At 40.7% G+C, this 15237-nt stretch overlaps 1 protein-coding gene across 1 annotated transcript in view; it reads right to left on the bottom strand.

Moving 5' to 3' along the window:
* AMMECR1 (AMMECR nuclear protein 1) overlaps positions 1–15237 on the bottom strand; it is a 216607-nt gene that overhangs the window by 50605 nt on the left and 150765 nt on the right. Inside the window, exon 3 of the mRNA XM_088482851.1 lies at positions 12465–12575. Within this exon, the coding sequence (XP_088338977.1) occupies positions 12465–12575 (111 nt within the window). The remainder of the gene's footprint in view (positions 1–12464; positions 12576–15237) is intronic.

The raw sequence follows: 15237 nt of genomic DNA, 5'->3' as shown, positions 1-15237 counted from the left end.
GATTGAAAAAATCGTCTTAAGGCAATACTCCAGCCTCCTATCAGTAGGATGTTTAAGGGAACAGGCTGAAGGTACTGGTAAAGTGGAAGACTTCATTAAATGTACCACATGCGTATCCACTGATGGTGGAACCTCCCATTTAGAACACTGCTGAGAAGAAAACGGATATAAAGCCGAAATCTTTTTAGCCACATGGAACCTCTTGTCCGGAGCTTTCCAAGCTTCGCCCAAAAGTTCCGATAAATGCTCCGACCCGGGAAACTCCGCTTTGACCACCCTCTGGCGTTTAAACACCGGAGCCTTCTTATGTATAGGCTCTGCCTCCTCGATATTCAAAACCGCTTTGACCACCCTAATTAAGAATGGGACACAAGCCACTGGGAAAACATCCCCTCTTCTGTGGAGAGAGATCCCTGAGAGGATACTTCATCCTCCTCAGAAGACATCAGAATCTGTGTCCTGACTTGCCTGCGCAGCCAAACGCCTTCTAGCTTTTGGCTGTACAGGTTTGGCCAACTGAGGCAGCTGCTGAAAAGTCAAAGATGACGAAGGGCCTGCTTGCCCATGCGCATACATATCCTTCCAAGATGGCAACATAGGAGGCATAAATACAGATGGCTGTAATTGCTGCTGAACTTTCATCCCCGAAGCAGCTGCAACTGCCAATCTTTCGGCCACCTGGGCCATGATCTGGGAAAAAGCAGTCCAAGGGGGTTCCTGACCCGATGGTGGCAAATTTGATTGCTGTGGAGACTCTCTAAAACAGCGAACACGTTAGCCATTTTGCACAAAGTCCTGAGAGGACAAACCTGCCTTGCAGGCTACACATGATATCAAAAGAGGGGCCTCAGCCATCTGCCTTTCAGAATCTTTTCACATATTTTAAATTCTAAAATATATATATATCTCTATCTCTGTGACCCACACACCGGCTGCAGGGAAAGAAACCGTAATGAAATGTAAGCAGTACATACACACAGTTTCACAGGTCACACAATGCATATATACTTAGCAGAGTCTATGCAATTTGTTTAGGCTCCCATGCACTATAATTAGCAAAGCCTAGTAGCATATATGGAGCTTCTGTATAAATGATCCCAGAGGAGAAGTATACAGGGAGACTGACCCAATGCTTCCTTAGCAACAGCCATAGAGAGCACTGAGTGTGGCCTGTAACTTACTCAAATAGGAAGCTGGGTGGAGCAACCAAAAGGTGGGACCTCAGGAGGGCCGTAGTTTGGGTTGGGGGAGGGGCCGCCGTGGAAGCGTACCTTCCCTATGCTGCATGGACCAACCGGCAACTGACATGGCCGCCGCCATACCTCCCCCTTGTATTAACTGTTTGGTGCCTGGATGAATCCATAAACCCCAATGTGATGGCTGTGGGCCCCGAAGAAGAAATAATAATTCTAATCTAGTAAAGAGCAAGAACAAAACAAATGTGCTATACTGTAATATTTAATGCACTTGAATTTATTTCTCATGTAAAATAAATGAACAGTATGAAAGAAAGGAAAAACAGTATAAGTGCGGCATGATGCAATCAACGGAAATTGCTTCATTTTAAATCTTTCCATGGCACCTAATGATGCCATCAGTTCTGCCAACAGGCATCTTATGCCTAGCAACTACTGAATAAATAGGAAAACTACTAAAATGTGCCTCCAAAGAAATTTCTGTAACCTGACAAATAAAACATTAACTAAAATGACTTTGAAGAACTATACCCCTAAGGTGTTTAATCATATTTACTCTTACACCTTAATTTCAGTCATTCACCAGCCCCCCCCACAGCCTTCCTCCCGCAGAGGGCAAAGTCTTCTAAATGACATCCTGCTGTCTTTGCACACAGTAGGAGCCATTAGCGCCTTGGCTCCTGCAGAGCATGACAGACAGACCATTTCAAAATTATAATATAGATGGGTCATATTCCATGTCAAGTCCACCAACACCTGACCATCTCCAACAATCATAAAACTTTACATGAAGGACGTCATATGTCAGACACTTTGGGAACATTTTAGTTCTCACTATGCAATAGTAGCAAAACACCCATCCCCACTTTGAGGGCCATATTTTTTCTACGATTGCATATTGTGAACTAAACTTTGGTGGGTGCGGTCTTCAAAATTACTCCACTTGACATGGAATGACAGATTGTACATCAATGGTAGTTTTCCGTAGAGGTTATGGATAGCCACGTGTTAACAGCATTATTTAATGCATTCATCTGAGGGGATTAGGAGCAGCAGGGGGTATCAAAAAGGGGCATCACGAGTAAATCGAAGTCCTGAGGCAGATGTATGAAGCTCTGGAAAGTGATAAAGCGCAGAGTGATAAACGACCAGCCACTCAGCTCCTAACTGTCATGTTACAGGCTGTGTTTTAAAAATGACAGTTGGGAGCTCATTGGTCGTTTATCACTCTGCACTTCATCACTTTCCAGAGCTTCATACATTTGCACCCCTGGCTCGTAATGAGACATTCTCTTTGCCCCACTAATGCCAAGTTGACCCATGGCAGATACAGCTAAATAATTACATACAGCCTGGGGTGTACATTCACTTTAAAAAGAGGAATTAAACCTCATTTATAAACACTTTTTCTATAGACCAGTTGTTTTGAAAGTCAACTACCTACTCAAAATATATATTTAAAAGCCCCCTTTATGTAAAAGGCCCATCAATTGTAATTTTTCAGTGGTTGGTTGTTTCATGCTAGTGGTAAAGAAGTTTCAAAGCACCAGTAATGTTATAAAAAAAATACATGAAACCTTTCCTTGCATTTAACAAGGTTTCCTGCAGAAGCCAAGGAAACAGTAAATGGAAAGCAATTATTAGATACTGAACTTGAGCCCCAAAAAATAAGCCCAGGTAAGTAGCTTTTTATAAAGGACATTTGGTGTCTAGACCATGTAAATTTATATGTACAACGTTACTACCATTATGCTGGATCAGAAATTGTATTCAATAAATTTTTTTCCCCACAGAATCCTTATCCCCATGCCTTGAATAGTATACTTACTAAATTAGATTAAATTCTGCAGACAGCTCTCAACAGGGAAGCTTTATGCATGGCATGTTTTATGGTATATCTGTAAGGGGGGGGGGCGACTCAATTATTTTATAGGGTGACTAAATTATTGGGCGCCAGATGGTGCAATTCAATTGTTGCTCCATTTGGGCGTGCATAGCTGCGGTTAGACATTTCTGCTCGCAACCTACTGAGGTGGCTGCTTGGTCTGCTGTTTGGTCGCCCAAAGCAAAACTTTAGACAGGGTAGCTGCTATAGACAGCTAAACTCTATGCTTTTAGGCACGCAGAAGCCCAAATGGAGGAACAATTGAACTGTTCCGATGGGCACCCAAAAAACAATTGAAGGGTGTAGTTGATTTATTTTTTAAAGGGAACCTAATTAGGTCTGTAAATAAATGTTAGGATCAACAGATCTGTTAATGAACCACATCCCTTTAATCACTATTTGCGTGTAAAAAAATATAGTATATTGAGTTAAATATATAATGAACAGTAATTAGTGAGGAAGTATACCAAATAAAATCAAAGCATGAATAATTACATTAGGCAGTACAGAATTGGTTCTAGTGATTAAAATGTATGTGCATAGTTTGTCCTGAAAGATCACTTTAGTACTCGGTTTATCTGCATATACAGTGCTAATGAGCGGCATGCTGCTTTTACCAAAATATAATCAGACTACTAAGGAGAACAGTCCGCAACAAATTATATAAAATGAAAGAATGCATTTATGGCCTAATCAAGCAAAATGCTCTGCATTAAGCAGATCTAAAAATGTTCCCGATTCACTGAGCAATTACAGTCAAACAAAATATACTCAGACAGCGACGGGTTTTCATAAAGGAAAAAGACCACATTTTCCAATCCGATAATCGTGATAAAATAGCCTAGAAGTTATTGTGACTTTAAAATCTTTCCATAATGCTAGCGGGGCATAACTAGGAATGGGGCAGACTGATCGTTAGTGTAAAATAAAAACACATATGACCTAACTAATCTCTCTGTATATACACATCTATACATAGAGATTCTGTACTATAACAAAGGAAAACGTTTCACTAGATTTGCATTTGATATATATCATACTGCACCTTGGTGCCAGAAGAGAAGCAGATTGTGGCCATACATAAGATGATCTTAGATGCAAGCGCAAAGTAACAGGATCTTTTTACAAATTGGAACATAGGTGTGGCGGATCTGTGCCCAAATGGGAAAGATCTCCCCTTACCTATTCAGAAAGCTAAACCTCCAATCTAATTTCACCGAAAAACAACTCCATGCATTTTGAGTGGATCACTTTCAGCACTGATGATTGCTCTTCAGCCAGACATGAGAACTCTCTAGGAAGTAGGAACCAGTAACATTAGTGAGACAGAGGGCGGAATTCAATTGATTTCGCGGCACGCATCTCCTGTCTAAAGTGACAGGAGATCGCGGGCCGCTATTCAATTGTGCCAGAATTTCACGCTGATCATGGCCATAGAGGTCAGCCAGCCACAGAACCTCATAGGTATCCCTGATAAAGGGATATTACAGCAACCCTTCATTAACAAAACTATCTAGCAAATAAACAAATCCCTCACAGAAAATATTAAATCAGCTATATGTAGCAAAAACCTCACATTAATCCATCAAAAACTCATGGTCAGAAAAGAATGGCTGAAATTCACACACATTATAACACATCTTAAAAATAACCCACAATGAATTACTCCATGCTAACGGCTGCTGTCAAACACAAATTATGCTGAAGATAAAGTGGTAACCGGTATAAAACAAAGAACATACATTTCATAGTGAACATCTTCCCAGCAATTTCTTCACTCAAACATATTTATCCTGAACTTGACTCACAACTTAGCAGATTATGGGCCGTATTCAAATAGAGGCGAAACGTCGGAGAAGTTCCGCCTGTCCGATTTTCCGCCTCCTTCGCCTGTTTGAGGTTCTTAAGTAGTTTAAATTGCTTCTTATTAGCGTCTTTGCAAAAGTGGTGAAGAAAGGCATAAAGCAGTATTCTTTGGTGAAAAGTAGTTGTTCAGTCAAAATTTGGGTACTTGAAAATGGGTGCTAGCATATTTTAAAGGTTTACAAAATATTAAAAACACACCTGCTACATGCCCCAAAACACCAGTCCCATGCTTCCAGACCCCCAAGAAGTCTATTTCGATAGTTTTTATGCCAGTCCCCCCACTTTTTTGCAACAAAAATGAAAGTACTTTTTTGAGGTGTTCTTAGGGTGTTTTATTTTTTTGCCATATAGGTCCTTTGGGGGGCTTTCCCAAGGGTTCTGGGTCATTTCCCCACATCTGCACCCCAAAATAAAGATTTTGCACTTCTTTTCACCTGCTATTCTTTGGAAAAACGTTTTGCTTATTACATTGCATTGAGTTTCCGCTTAGGCAAATTCCGGCTGGAATTGAATTCCGAGATGAGTTCCGACCAGGCGAAACTTTTTCGCTGATTACTGCTTTTCGCCTCTAATTGAATACGGCCCTATGTAGGATTTAATCCAAACCAATTTTAGAGAATATAAATATTATAGCTTAGCCAAGGGTGGACTTGAAAGCTGGGAAAAATGAACAATATTCTGAAATGCCAAAGTGTAGTTTAAGTTTATATTTTGCAGAAAGCATCATCCAAGGGCTTGCTCAAGCCTATAAAAGGATTACATGCAAACAATAAAAAAGTATGGACGCCTGTCAGATTCATTAAACACATTAGGAACCCAACAGCTTTGCAATTGTGTAAAAGAAAAAAAATCAAAAGTTAAAAAAAAAACACACATCAATGTTCAACAGACCTCCCAACGCATTTACCTTTGAAAAAAACGCATAAGGTTCAGAGCAACATTCATTGGAAAAAAACACTGCACCATAATATTAGTTAACTTCTACAGCCATGGCCAAAAATGTTGAGAATGACAAATATTTGTTTTCACAAAGTTTGCTGCTTCAGTGTTTATAGACCTTTTTGTTAGATGTTACTATGGTATAGGGAAGTAAAATTACATTCATTTCATAAGTGTCAAAGGCTTTTATTGACAATTACATTAAGTTTGTGCAAAGAGTCAATATTTGCAGTGTTGACCCTTCTTTTTCAAGACCTCTGCAATTTGCCCTGGCAAATCAACTTCTGTCCTTTGAAAAAGCTGCCACTTAGACAGCGAAACGTGTCAGGTGACTCTGCCTTTGCCCTCAAGTGATATTGGAACTTGCCTGATACCAGCCTGGACCAACTTCCCGAACTCATCATTTGGATGTTGCCATCTTGGGATTTCTTTTCCTTGTTCCTGCACTGGGACTTGTGCACCGTGTCATCTGAGGATTCCGAGTGCTGCATAGAGACACTATTCCAATAGGAACATTCCTCTATCGGTCAAACTGAACTTGGTAACTAATAAAACACCTACTGGAAAACTACATTCCCCAAATGAGAGTGGAGCTCTTTGCATTGTAAGCTATGTGCATTATACACTTGGAAGTGCTTATAGGAACAGGCTGGACTATTTAAATATCACATGGTAGAGGCATAAGATTGCTCTTATTGTTTTTATACTATTGCTGAATATTATATTTTATTATTAACAGTTTATTTATTAACAGTTTCTTATATAGCGCAGCATATTCCGTTGCGCTTTACAATTGGAAACATTGATAGAACAAAACAGGGTAATAACAGACAGACATAGAGGTAAGAGGGCCCTGCTTGCAAGCTTACAATCTATAGGGAAACAGGCATTGATACACAAGGATAGGTGCTATATATATTGCAATTTGGTCTGGCCAGAATGCAGAGTTTCTTGGTGGGCTGCTTGATCCAGTCACATAGGAATGTCGGCAAAATGTCAGGAGTATGTGAAAGAAAGACAATATGTGAGGTTATGTATGGACTGTGAGAGGGGATGTGATAAGACATGGAAGCTATGAAGGTTATGTGGTCGGTTCTGGAATCTGATAAGCTTGTCTGAAGAGGTGAGTTTTCAGGGAACGCTTGAAGGATTGAAGAGTAGAGGTAAGTCTTATTGTGTGTGGTAAGGCATTCCATAGAGTAGGTGCAGCCCGAAGAAAGTCCTGTAACCGTAAATGGGAGCAAGTAATGCGTGGGGATGAGAGACGCAGTTCTTGTGCTGAGCGGAGAGGTCGGGTTGGGAGATATTTTGAGATGAGTGAAGAGATGTATGTTGGTGTAATTCGGTTAATGGCCTTATGTGTAAGTAACAGCATTTTGTATTGAATACGGTAGAAAACTGGCAACCAATGGAGGGACTGACAGAGCGGGGCAGCAGATGATGAACGTTTGGCAAGGAAGATAAGCCTCGCAGCTGCATTCATAATGGATTGTAATGGCGATAGCCTGTTTTTGGGAAGACCAGTAAGGAGACTATTGCAATAGTCAATGCGGGAAATAATGAGTGCATGGATTAGAGTTTTTGCAGTGTCTTGTGTGAGATATGGTCGAATTTTGTATATGTTTTTTAGATGTATGTAACATGATTTTGAGACAGATTGAATGTGGGGAACAAAGGACAATTCAGAATCAAGGATGACACCAAGGCAGCGAGCTTGTGGGGTGGGGTGGATTGTTGAGTTATCAACAGTGATAAAGAGATCAGATTGGTAACTGTTATTGGCCGGTGGAAATATAATTAATTCTGTTTTAGAAATATTAAGTTTCAGGTAGCGAGATGACATCCAAGATGAAATGGCAGAAATACATTCAGTGACACGGACCAATACAGATGGTGATAAATCTGGAGAGGATAGGTAGATTTGAGTATCATCCGCATACAGATGGTACTGAAATCCAAAAGAGCGGATTAGTTTGCCAAGAGAGGTGGTATAGATTGAGAATAGCAAAGGACCTAAGACAGAGCCTTGCGGTACTCCAACTGATAGAGGTAGCGAAGAGGAGGCAGAATCAGAAAAACGAACAGAAAAAGAGCGATCAGATAGGTAGGAAGAGAACCAAGAAAGGGCTGTGTCCTTAAGACCTAGGGATTGTAATGTTTGTACGAGAAGAGAGTGGTCAACAGTGTCAAAAGCAGCAGAGAGATCTAGAAGAATTAGAAGTGAGTAATGGCCTTTAGCCTTGGCAGTGACCAAATCATTTACTACCTTAGTCAGTGCTGTCTCTGTGGAGTGCTGGGAACGGAAGCCAGACTGAAGTGGGTCCAATAAGTTGTGGGTGTTAAGAAAGTGTGTGAGGCGGGTGTAGACAAGTCTCTCCAGTAGCTTGGAGGGGCATGGGAGCTGGGAGATAGGACGGTAATTAGAGAGAGTGTTAGGGTCAGAATTTTGTTTTTTCAGAATGGGAGTAATCACTGCATGCTTGAACAGTGATGGAAAGATGCCAGTAGAAAGAGAGAGATTACAGATTTTAGTTAGGGTTGGGATGAGCACAGGAGACAGAGCTTTACTAATTTGTGAGGGTATAGGATCTAGAGGAGAGGTAATAGAGTAGGAGGATGAGAAGAGTGTAGATACTTCATCTTCATTTGTGGGGTCAAATGAAGAGAATGTGCCAGAGGGTTCAGGTAGGGAATTGAGTAGGTCACTAGCTGAGGAAGAGAATAACATTTCATTTCGGATATTATCAATCTTGTCCTTGAAATAGGAAGCAAGATCTTGTGCACAGATAGTAGCAGGTGGCTTGGGTGAGGGAGGGGTAAGAAGCAGTTTAAATGTATTAAAAAGTCGCTTGGGGTTAGAGGCTTGAGCAGAGATTAGAGATTGGAAATATATTTGCTTTGCAGTGTCCAGAGCAGTACGATAAGAGTTGTAGATAGACTTATATGTGAGGAAGTCACTTGGAGTGCGAGACTTTCGCCACTGACGTTCTACTTTACGTGAGAGTTTTTGTAGATGCCTTGTTAAGTTAGAATGCCACGGTTGACGTCTGAGTCTACGCGGAGTGTGATGGGTAGCTGGAGCTACTTCATCGAGGGCTTTTACTAAAATCTGGTTTAGCTGTGATGCAGCATTCTCAGGAGAAGTGAGTGCTGAAATTGGTGAGAGTTGTTGTTGTAGAGAGGTAGATAGTTGTTGAAAGTTAATCACATTAATATTTCTGCGGGTTTTAGTAGGTTTGGTTGATTTCACTGACATTGAGGTTGATGTAATGGAGGAAAGTGTGCAGGTGATAAGATTGTGATCTGAGAGAGGGAAAGGAGCATTAGTGAAATCAGAAACTGAGCATAGTCTGGTAAATACAAGATCAAGGCAGTGGCCCTCCTTATGAGTAGAGGAGTCAGTCCATTGGGAGAGGCCAAGAGAGGAGGTTAGAGAGAATAGTTTGGTGGCATGAGGAGATTGTGGACTGTCAATGGGGATATTGAAATCACCCATAATGATGGTGGAGATGTCTGAGGATAGGAAGTGAGGGAGCCAGGCTGAAAAATGTTCCAGAAATTGGTGCGGTGGCCCAGGCGGGCGATAGATAACAGCAACTCGCAGAGAGAAAGGGGTGAAAGTCCTGATAGAATGTACTTCAAATGATGTAAATGTGAGTGAAGGTACCTGTGGGAGAACTGTGAATGTGAAAGATTGGGAGAGTAATATTCCTACCCCACCTCCTTTACAATTGCCAGGCCTGGAGGTGTGTGAGAAGTGTAGGTTACCATGTGAAAGTGCAGCAGGGGAGACAGTGTCTGATTGTGTTAGCCATGTTTCTGTTATTGCCAGAAGGTTGAGGTTGGTTGAAATAAAGAGGTCATGGATGGATGTTAGTTTGTTGCAGACAGAGCGTGCATTCCATAATGCACATTTTAGTGACTTGGATGGTGAAGGGAGGCATGCAATATTTATGAGGTTAGCTGGATTTATAGTTTGTTGTGGGTGTGGCATGTGAGTTGGGCCTGGATTTGGAGATATGTCACCAGCTAATAGAAGCAACAGGAGCGAGATATAAATATATTTGTGGGATTTGACAGAATGTTTGTTATGGCGAGAGGTTGTGGATGTTATTGTCAATGTGTTTAGATAAGTTAAAAGCTCATATGTGTTTGTAAGAGAAGAGGAAAGTACTGAGGCAGCAATATGTACAAAAGGATGAGCTGCAGGGAGAGTAAAGGATGTAGTAGTCTTAGAGATGATTCCATGGAGTGAGATCATTAATAGAAGTTTTTGATACATTTTTGCAATACAATCAATAATGCACAACACACAAACTACTGGTAAGGAATGATATTGTAATTACCTTGTTGTAGATGTTGTTCATTGTTTGTTCAACTGTTTTTTTTTAACTGTTATATAATTACACTTTGTGTTATAACACACTTAGTGCTTATAATACACGGCTGCCATCGACATCCACGGCTGCCTCTATACTGATTCTAAACTTAAAGAAAGTCTGATTGAGACATGCTACAGCTGACCACAAATGCTAACTAATCAATGAAGAAATTTGGCACTGGGTTTGTGTAAACACAAGCAGTATCCTACCATAAACTAGGCATCACTGAACAACATCCCCCACCCAGGTAATACAAAATACAATCAAGTCATTACATCTATATCTTTGCTAACAGAAATAAAATCCATTATGCAGAAATGTAAGAGCAATATGTTGCTTGCTAGATTAGAATGGGTAACATACTTTTTAAAATCCAAACAGCTGATCTGAGTGATTGCAAAGCACTAGTTAGACTATGCAGCTTGTAGAATGGGTAACATACTTTTTAAAATCCAAACAGCTGATCTGAGTGATTGCAAAGCACTAGTTAGACTATGCAGCTTGTAGAATGGGTAACATACTTTTTAAAATCCAAACAGCTGATCTGAGTGATTGCAAAGCACTAGTTAGACTATGCAGCTTGTAGAATGGGTAACATACTTTTTAAAATCCAAACAGCTGATCTGAGTGATTGCAAAGCACTAGTTAGACTATGCAGCTTGTAGAATGGGTAACATACTTTTTAAAATCCAAACAGCTGATCTGAGTGATTGCAAAGCACTAGTTAGACTATGCAGCTTGTAGAATGGGTAACATACTTTTTAAAATCCAAACAGCTGATCTGAGTGATTGCAAAGCACTAGTTAGACTATGCAGCTTGTAGAATGGGTAACATACTTTTTAAAATCCAAACAGCTGATCTGAGTGATTGCAAAGCACTAGTTAGACTATGCATTATTTTATTAAATCTATTACAGATCATTGCAAAAAATCATCCATTCCAGCGCTACATTGTTTTGTTTTCAATCAACTTCTGTCCCTGATGTTTTTTCTGGAAAGAAATGGCTTCTTTGCTGCCCTTCTTGACACCAGGCCATCCTCCAAAAGTCTTCTTCTCACTGTGCGTGAAGATGCACTCACACCTGCCTGCTTCCATTCCTGAGCAAGCTCTGCACTGGTGGTGCCCTGATCCCGCAGCTAAATCAATTTTAGGAGATGGTCCTGGCACTTGCTGGACATTCTTGGGCACCCTGAAGCCTTCTTCACAACTATTGAACCTTCCTCCTTGAAGTTTTTGATGATCCAATAAATGGTTGATTTAGGTGCAATCTTACTAGCAGCAATATCCCTGCCTGTAAAGCCCTTTTTGTGCAAAGCAATGACGACTGCATGTGTTGCAAGTAACCATGGTTAACAGAGGAAGAACAATGATTTCAAGCTCCACCCTTTTAAAGCTTCCAGTCTGTTATTCTAACTCAATCAGCATGACAGTGACCTCCAGCCTTGTCCTCGTCAACACAGTCACCTGTGTTAACAAGAGACTCACTGACAGGATTTTTCAGCTGGTCCTTTTGTGGCAGTGCTGAAATGCAGTGGAAATTTTGTTTTTGGGATCAAGTTCATTGTCTTGGTAAAGAGGGACTTTGATTAATTGCAATTCATCTGATCACTTTTCATGACATTCTGGAGTATATGGAAACTGCCATCATAAAAACTGAAGCAGCAGACTTTGTGAAAACCAATACTTGTGTCATTCGCAAAACTTTTGGCCATGTGTTCACTAGGTTCGGCGGCAGGCAGCCAGACCTAGAGCTAGGGGGCACGGTCAATGAAAGGGGCCATGTCATTATAACGCGTCCCCTTTTCGTCACTCTTGGGGGTGTGCCCGGCGCTTATGGACATGCCGGGCAGCCCCCAAGCGCCGCAGTCACTGTGAATGGATGCCACTGTTTTCCCCACCCGCGGGACACTACAGCCCGCAGGTGGAGGACAGAACCCGCAGGCTGTTTCAACGGGGCGCCGTGCTGGAGAACAGGGTGCTTTCTGCCCTACAGAAACAGGGCAGGGCGCGGTGCCCCGCTGAAACAGCCCATAGGGAACGCTATAAGAGTGTGTGTGTATATATATATATATATATATATATATATATATATATATATATATATTTATTAAAAAGTACATAAACTCAAAACACATCAATCTAGGCTTCTATGCAAGCAGTATACAGGCACAGTAGAAATACACGTGAGCAGTTACCTGGTAAGTGTGTACTCCCTGAGACCAGAATGGAGGTTCATGGCAGAAAAGGTTCCTATGCATCCACGCAGCCTTTTGTCCCGTCCTATCTTCCATGTTACAAACAGTGGGCTTGCAGAGAAAAGCACAGATACGTATTAGAACACATACAACATATGGATAGGATAAAAATAACAGGATATATTCAGTTTCACATTAAACAAAATCATATTCTACATATTTAGACTAACATAGTTAAAACAGAAAATCTAGGCTTATCCTCTTTATATACAGATGCATTTGGCCCAAAACAAATCCTGTTCCTGGTTCCCCCACTTAGCACAGTATCAGAAGGTCTCCAACAAATATTTGAATTTAGGTTTTCAGATGAAGATCAATAAGAACATTAAATCCCGTCTTTCTTTCCATTGATCCACCAGGTCCCTGAAGCCTCCATAGCCCCAAAGTCTCCTGCAGTCTTGTCCATCTGATTTAGCAATGCATTACCCACAGTGTGCGAGTGCACACTTTGAATCAGGCAAATAGGACTTGAACACAGGAGACCAGCATCAATTTGCTAATAATATTGGGAATCAAATTATTAAATGAATCATCATAGATTATTAAAAGATGACTTTGGAGTCGCCTCAATTAGATGCAAGCAAGTAAGAGCGGCTACATGGCATGCTTATGGTACCGCCGGACTCGTAAATGTTTGCTTGCATCCCCATAGGACTATTTCCATGCATGTTCCAAAGCTCTTTAGGTAAAGCTTATAGCAGCAGCTCCCATATAAAACATTCTATTTCAGAATTTTTTTTTTTTCAAATAAACTAAAGTGGCAGTGTACTTACAATACAAGACACAAACTTATGATTGTGTGGCAGAAACAAATCAAATACCAGCTGCCACCTACACCCTATTTTTATCAGCAAGGATGGGACAGGGGGTAGGTTGCCTGTACAGCAGAATTGTGCACCCCCTTCCCTGAAAAACTTAAATATTCATTTAATATACAAAAGCAGCTTCCAATAAAGTGCTGCCATACACATACAAATGTATGCTGTATGAGACGCAGCATACAGTGTGCTGAATAAGCAAAGCGTCATTTCTAGGGTTTAATGGAATGATCTATACATGCAACAGATGTCCACATTCAGATCTTTTACAAAACTTAAAAAACTAAAACGGTGTCCTAATTTTTCGGGACTCTCATGGTTCACATTACCCTTTATTAAAATACAGCGGTTACCAAATAAAGTTCCAAAAATGTACAATATAAAAAACAAAGCCCTACTGTATTTAGGTCTTTTGGAGAAAGAAAATTTGTATCTATGGGAATTCTGTGCTATACAGATGTGTCCTCATACACCTAGCTTCAAAAAGCCATGCGATGCGAGACACCAGGTGCAAGTGAGAATCCAGGTCCGTGCGACTCTGCTAGTGCCAAGCATTTTTTTTGCCCGAAAATGTGTGTTAGTTGCATAGCGATGAAACGCACCACAAGACTGCACGGATTAATTTGAGATGTGACACTTGTATATCTGCATCTGTATACGATGCACAGCGGAACTTGGCATGGAAAAAAACCACCACTGCTGCATTGTAGCACTTCGTATACGGATTCAGACATAGCAAAGGTTTGTAAGGGCCACTATGTACCACCCAATGGTGAAAAATTTAACTTTGACAAGGGAGATGGGCCCCCTTAGCTCTGGGCCCCCTGGCAGCTGCACTCCTTGCTCCTATGGTCATTATGCCCATGGTTTGCCACGACTGTATGAGGTCCAAAAGAGTAGGTATAACAAACCCTTGGGTTCCACCAACAGAAATGGACTTGGTAAAGTGATGTTAATCTTTCTCTAACATTTGAAGCTCACAACAAGAGCAGGAATTTGGACTTTGCAGGGTAATTCATTACTTCTCAGTATGTGCTATTCAGAATCCAAGCAATCAGCCTTAGCAATTTATCGTTGGGCGAAGAACAGGCCCCTGGCTGAATATATTATTCTAACATCAGTAAAAAAGTCAATCAACCATTGGGATCTGGGAAGCTGGGACCATTAAGCACAGCATTTACTTCTTTATAACTTTAGGAGTAAGGCATAGGGGAGAGCATGCTTAGGAAAAACACTTGGAATTCTTGCATTAATGCAACATTACAGATAATTCAGAATATATCAGGTAGAGGTAGCCTTTGTTTTGTTATTCCTGCACGTGGCAAAAAGATCATAATGGGAATATTTTTCCTAACATCTGAGATAAATTGTTGGTGCAGACAGCACCCGGGCTGTCCTAAACATGTCTGTCTAAATGGACTGCCAAGATGAATACAACATTCACTTATATCCCAGAAAAGAATCCATTGGTTATTTTCTGATGATACACCTTTGGAAAGGGTGCTACAATATTTATGACTAATAATGAGTGAACATTCATCTATCTGCTGGCAGCAGCATGTTCATGAAGCTGCGGAGAAACTGACATAAAACTCCTCTTTCTGTACACTTGCTCTGGATAATGAGATTAGGGACACAGGACACATCTAATATTATTGTCTGACATTCGATGACAGTGGAAACACACATTTTCGAACATTCTTTAAAGAATGATTTGTTAGGAACTGTACACCAATATGTCTTTCCCATCTGGCATCATTGTGGCTTGGACCTGAACTCACTAGAGCTTTAAAAAATGTTAAGAAGAAACAAGGAGGACGCCAACTAGCACACGTCAATGTTAAATACTTTATTTAACATTGCCTGCAATAAATCAAACAAAGCAAATCAGAATA

This window comes from Taudactylus pleione, unplaced genomic scaffold (assembly GCF_031769625.1).
Source record: "Taudactylus pleione unplaced genomic scaffold, aTauple2 ptg000296l, whole genome shotgun sequence".
Taxonomy (NCBI): Eukaryota; Metazoa; Chordata; class Amphibia; order Anura; family Myobatrachidae; genus Taudactylus; species Taudactylus pleione.
Note: the sequence above shows the minus strand (reverse complement) of the source record. Positions and strands in the feature narration are given on the sequence as shown.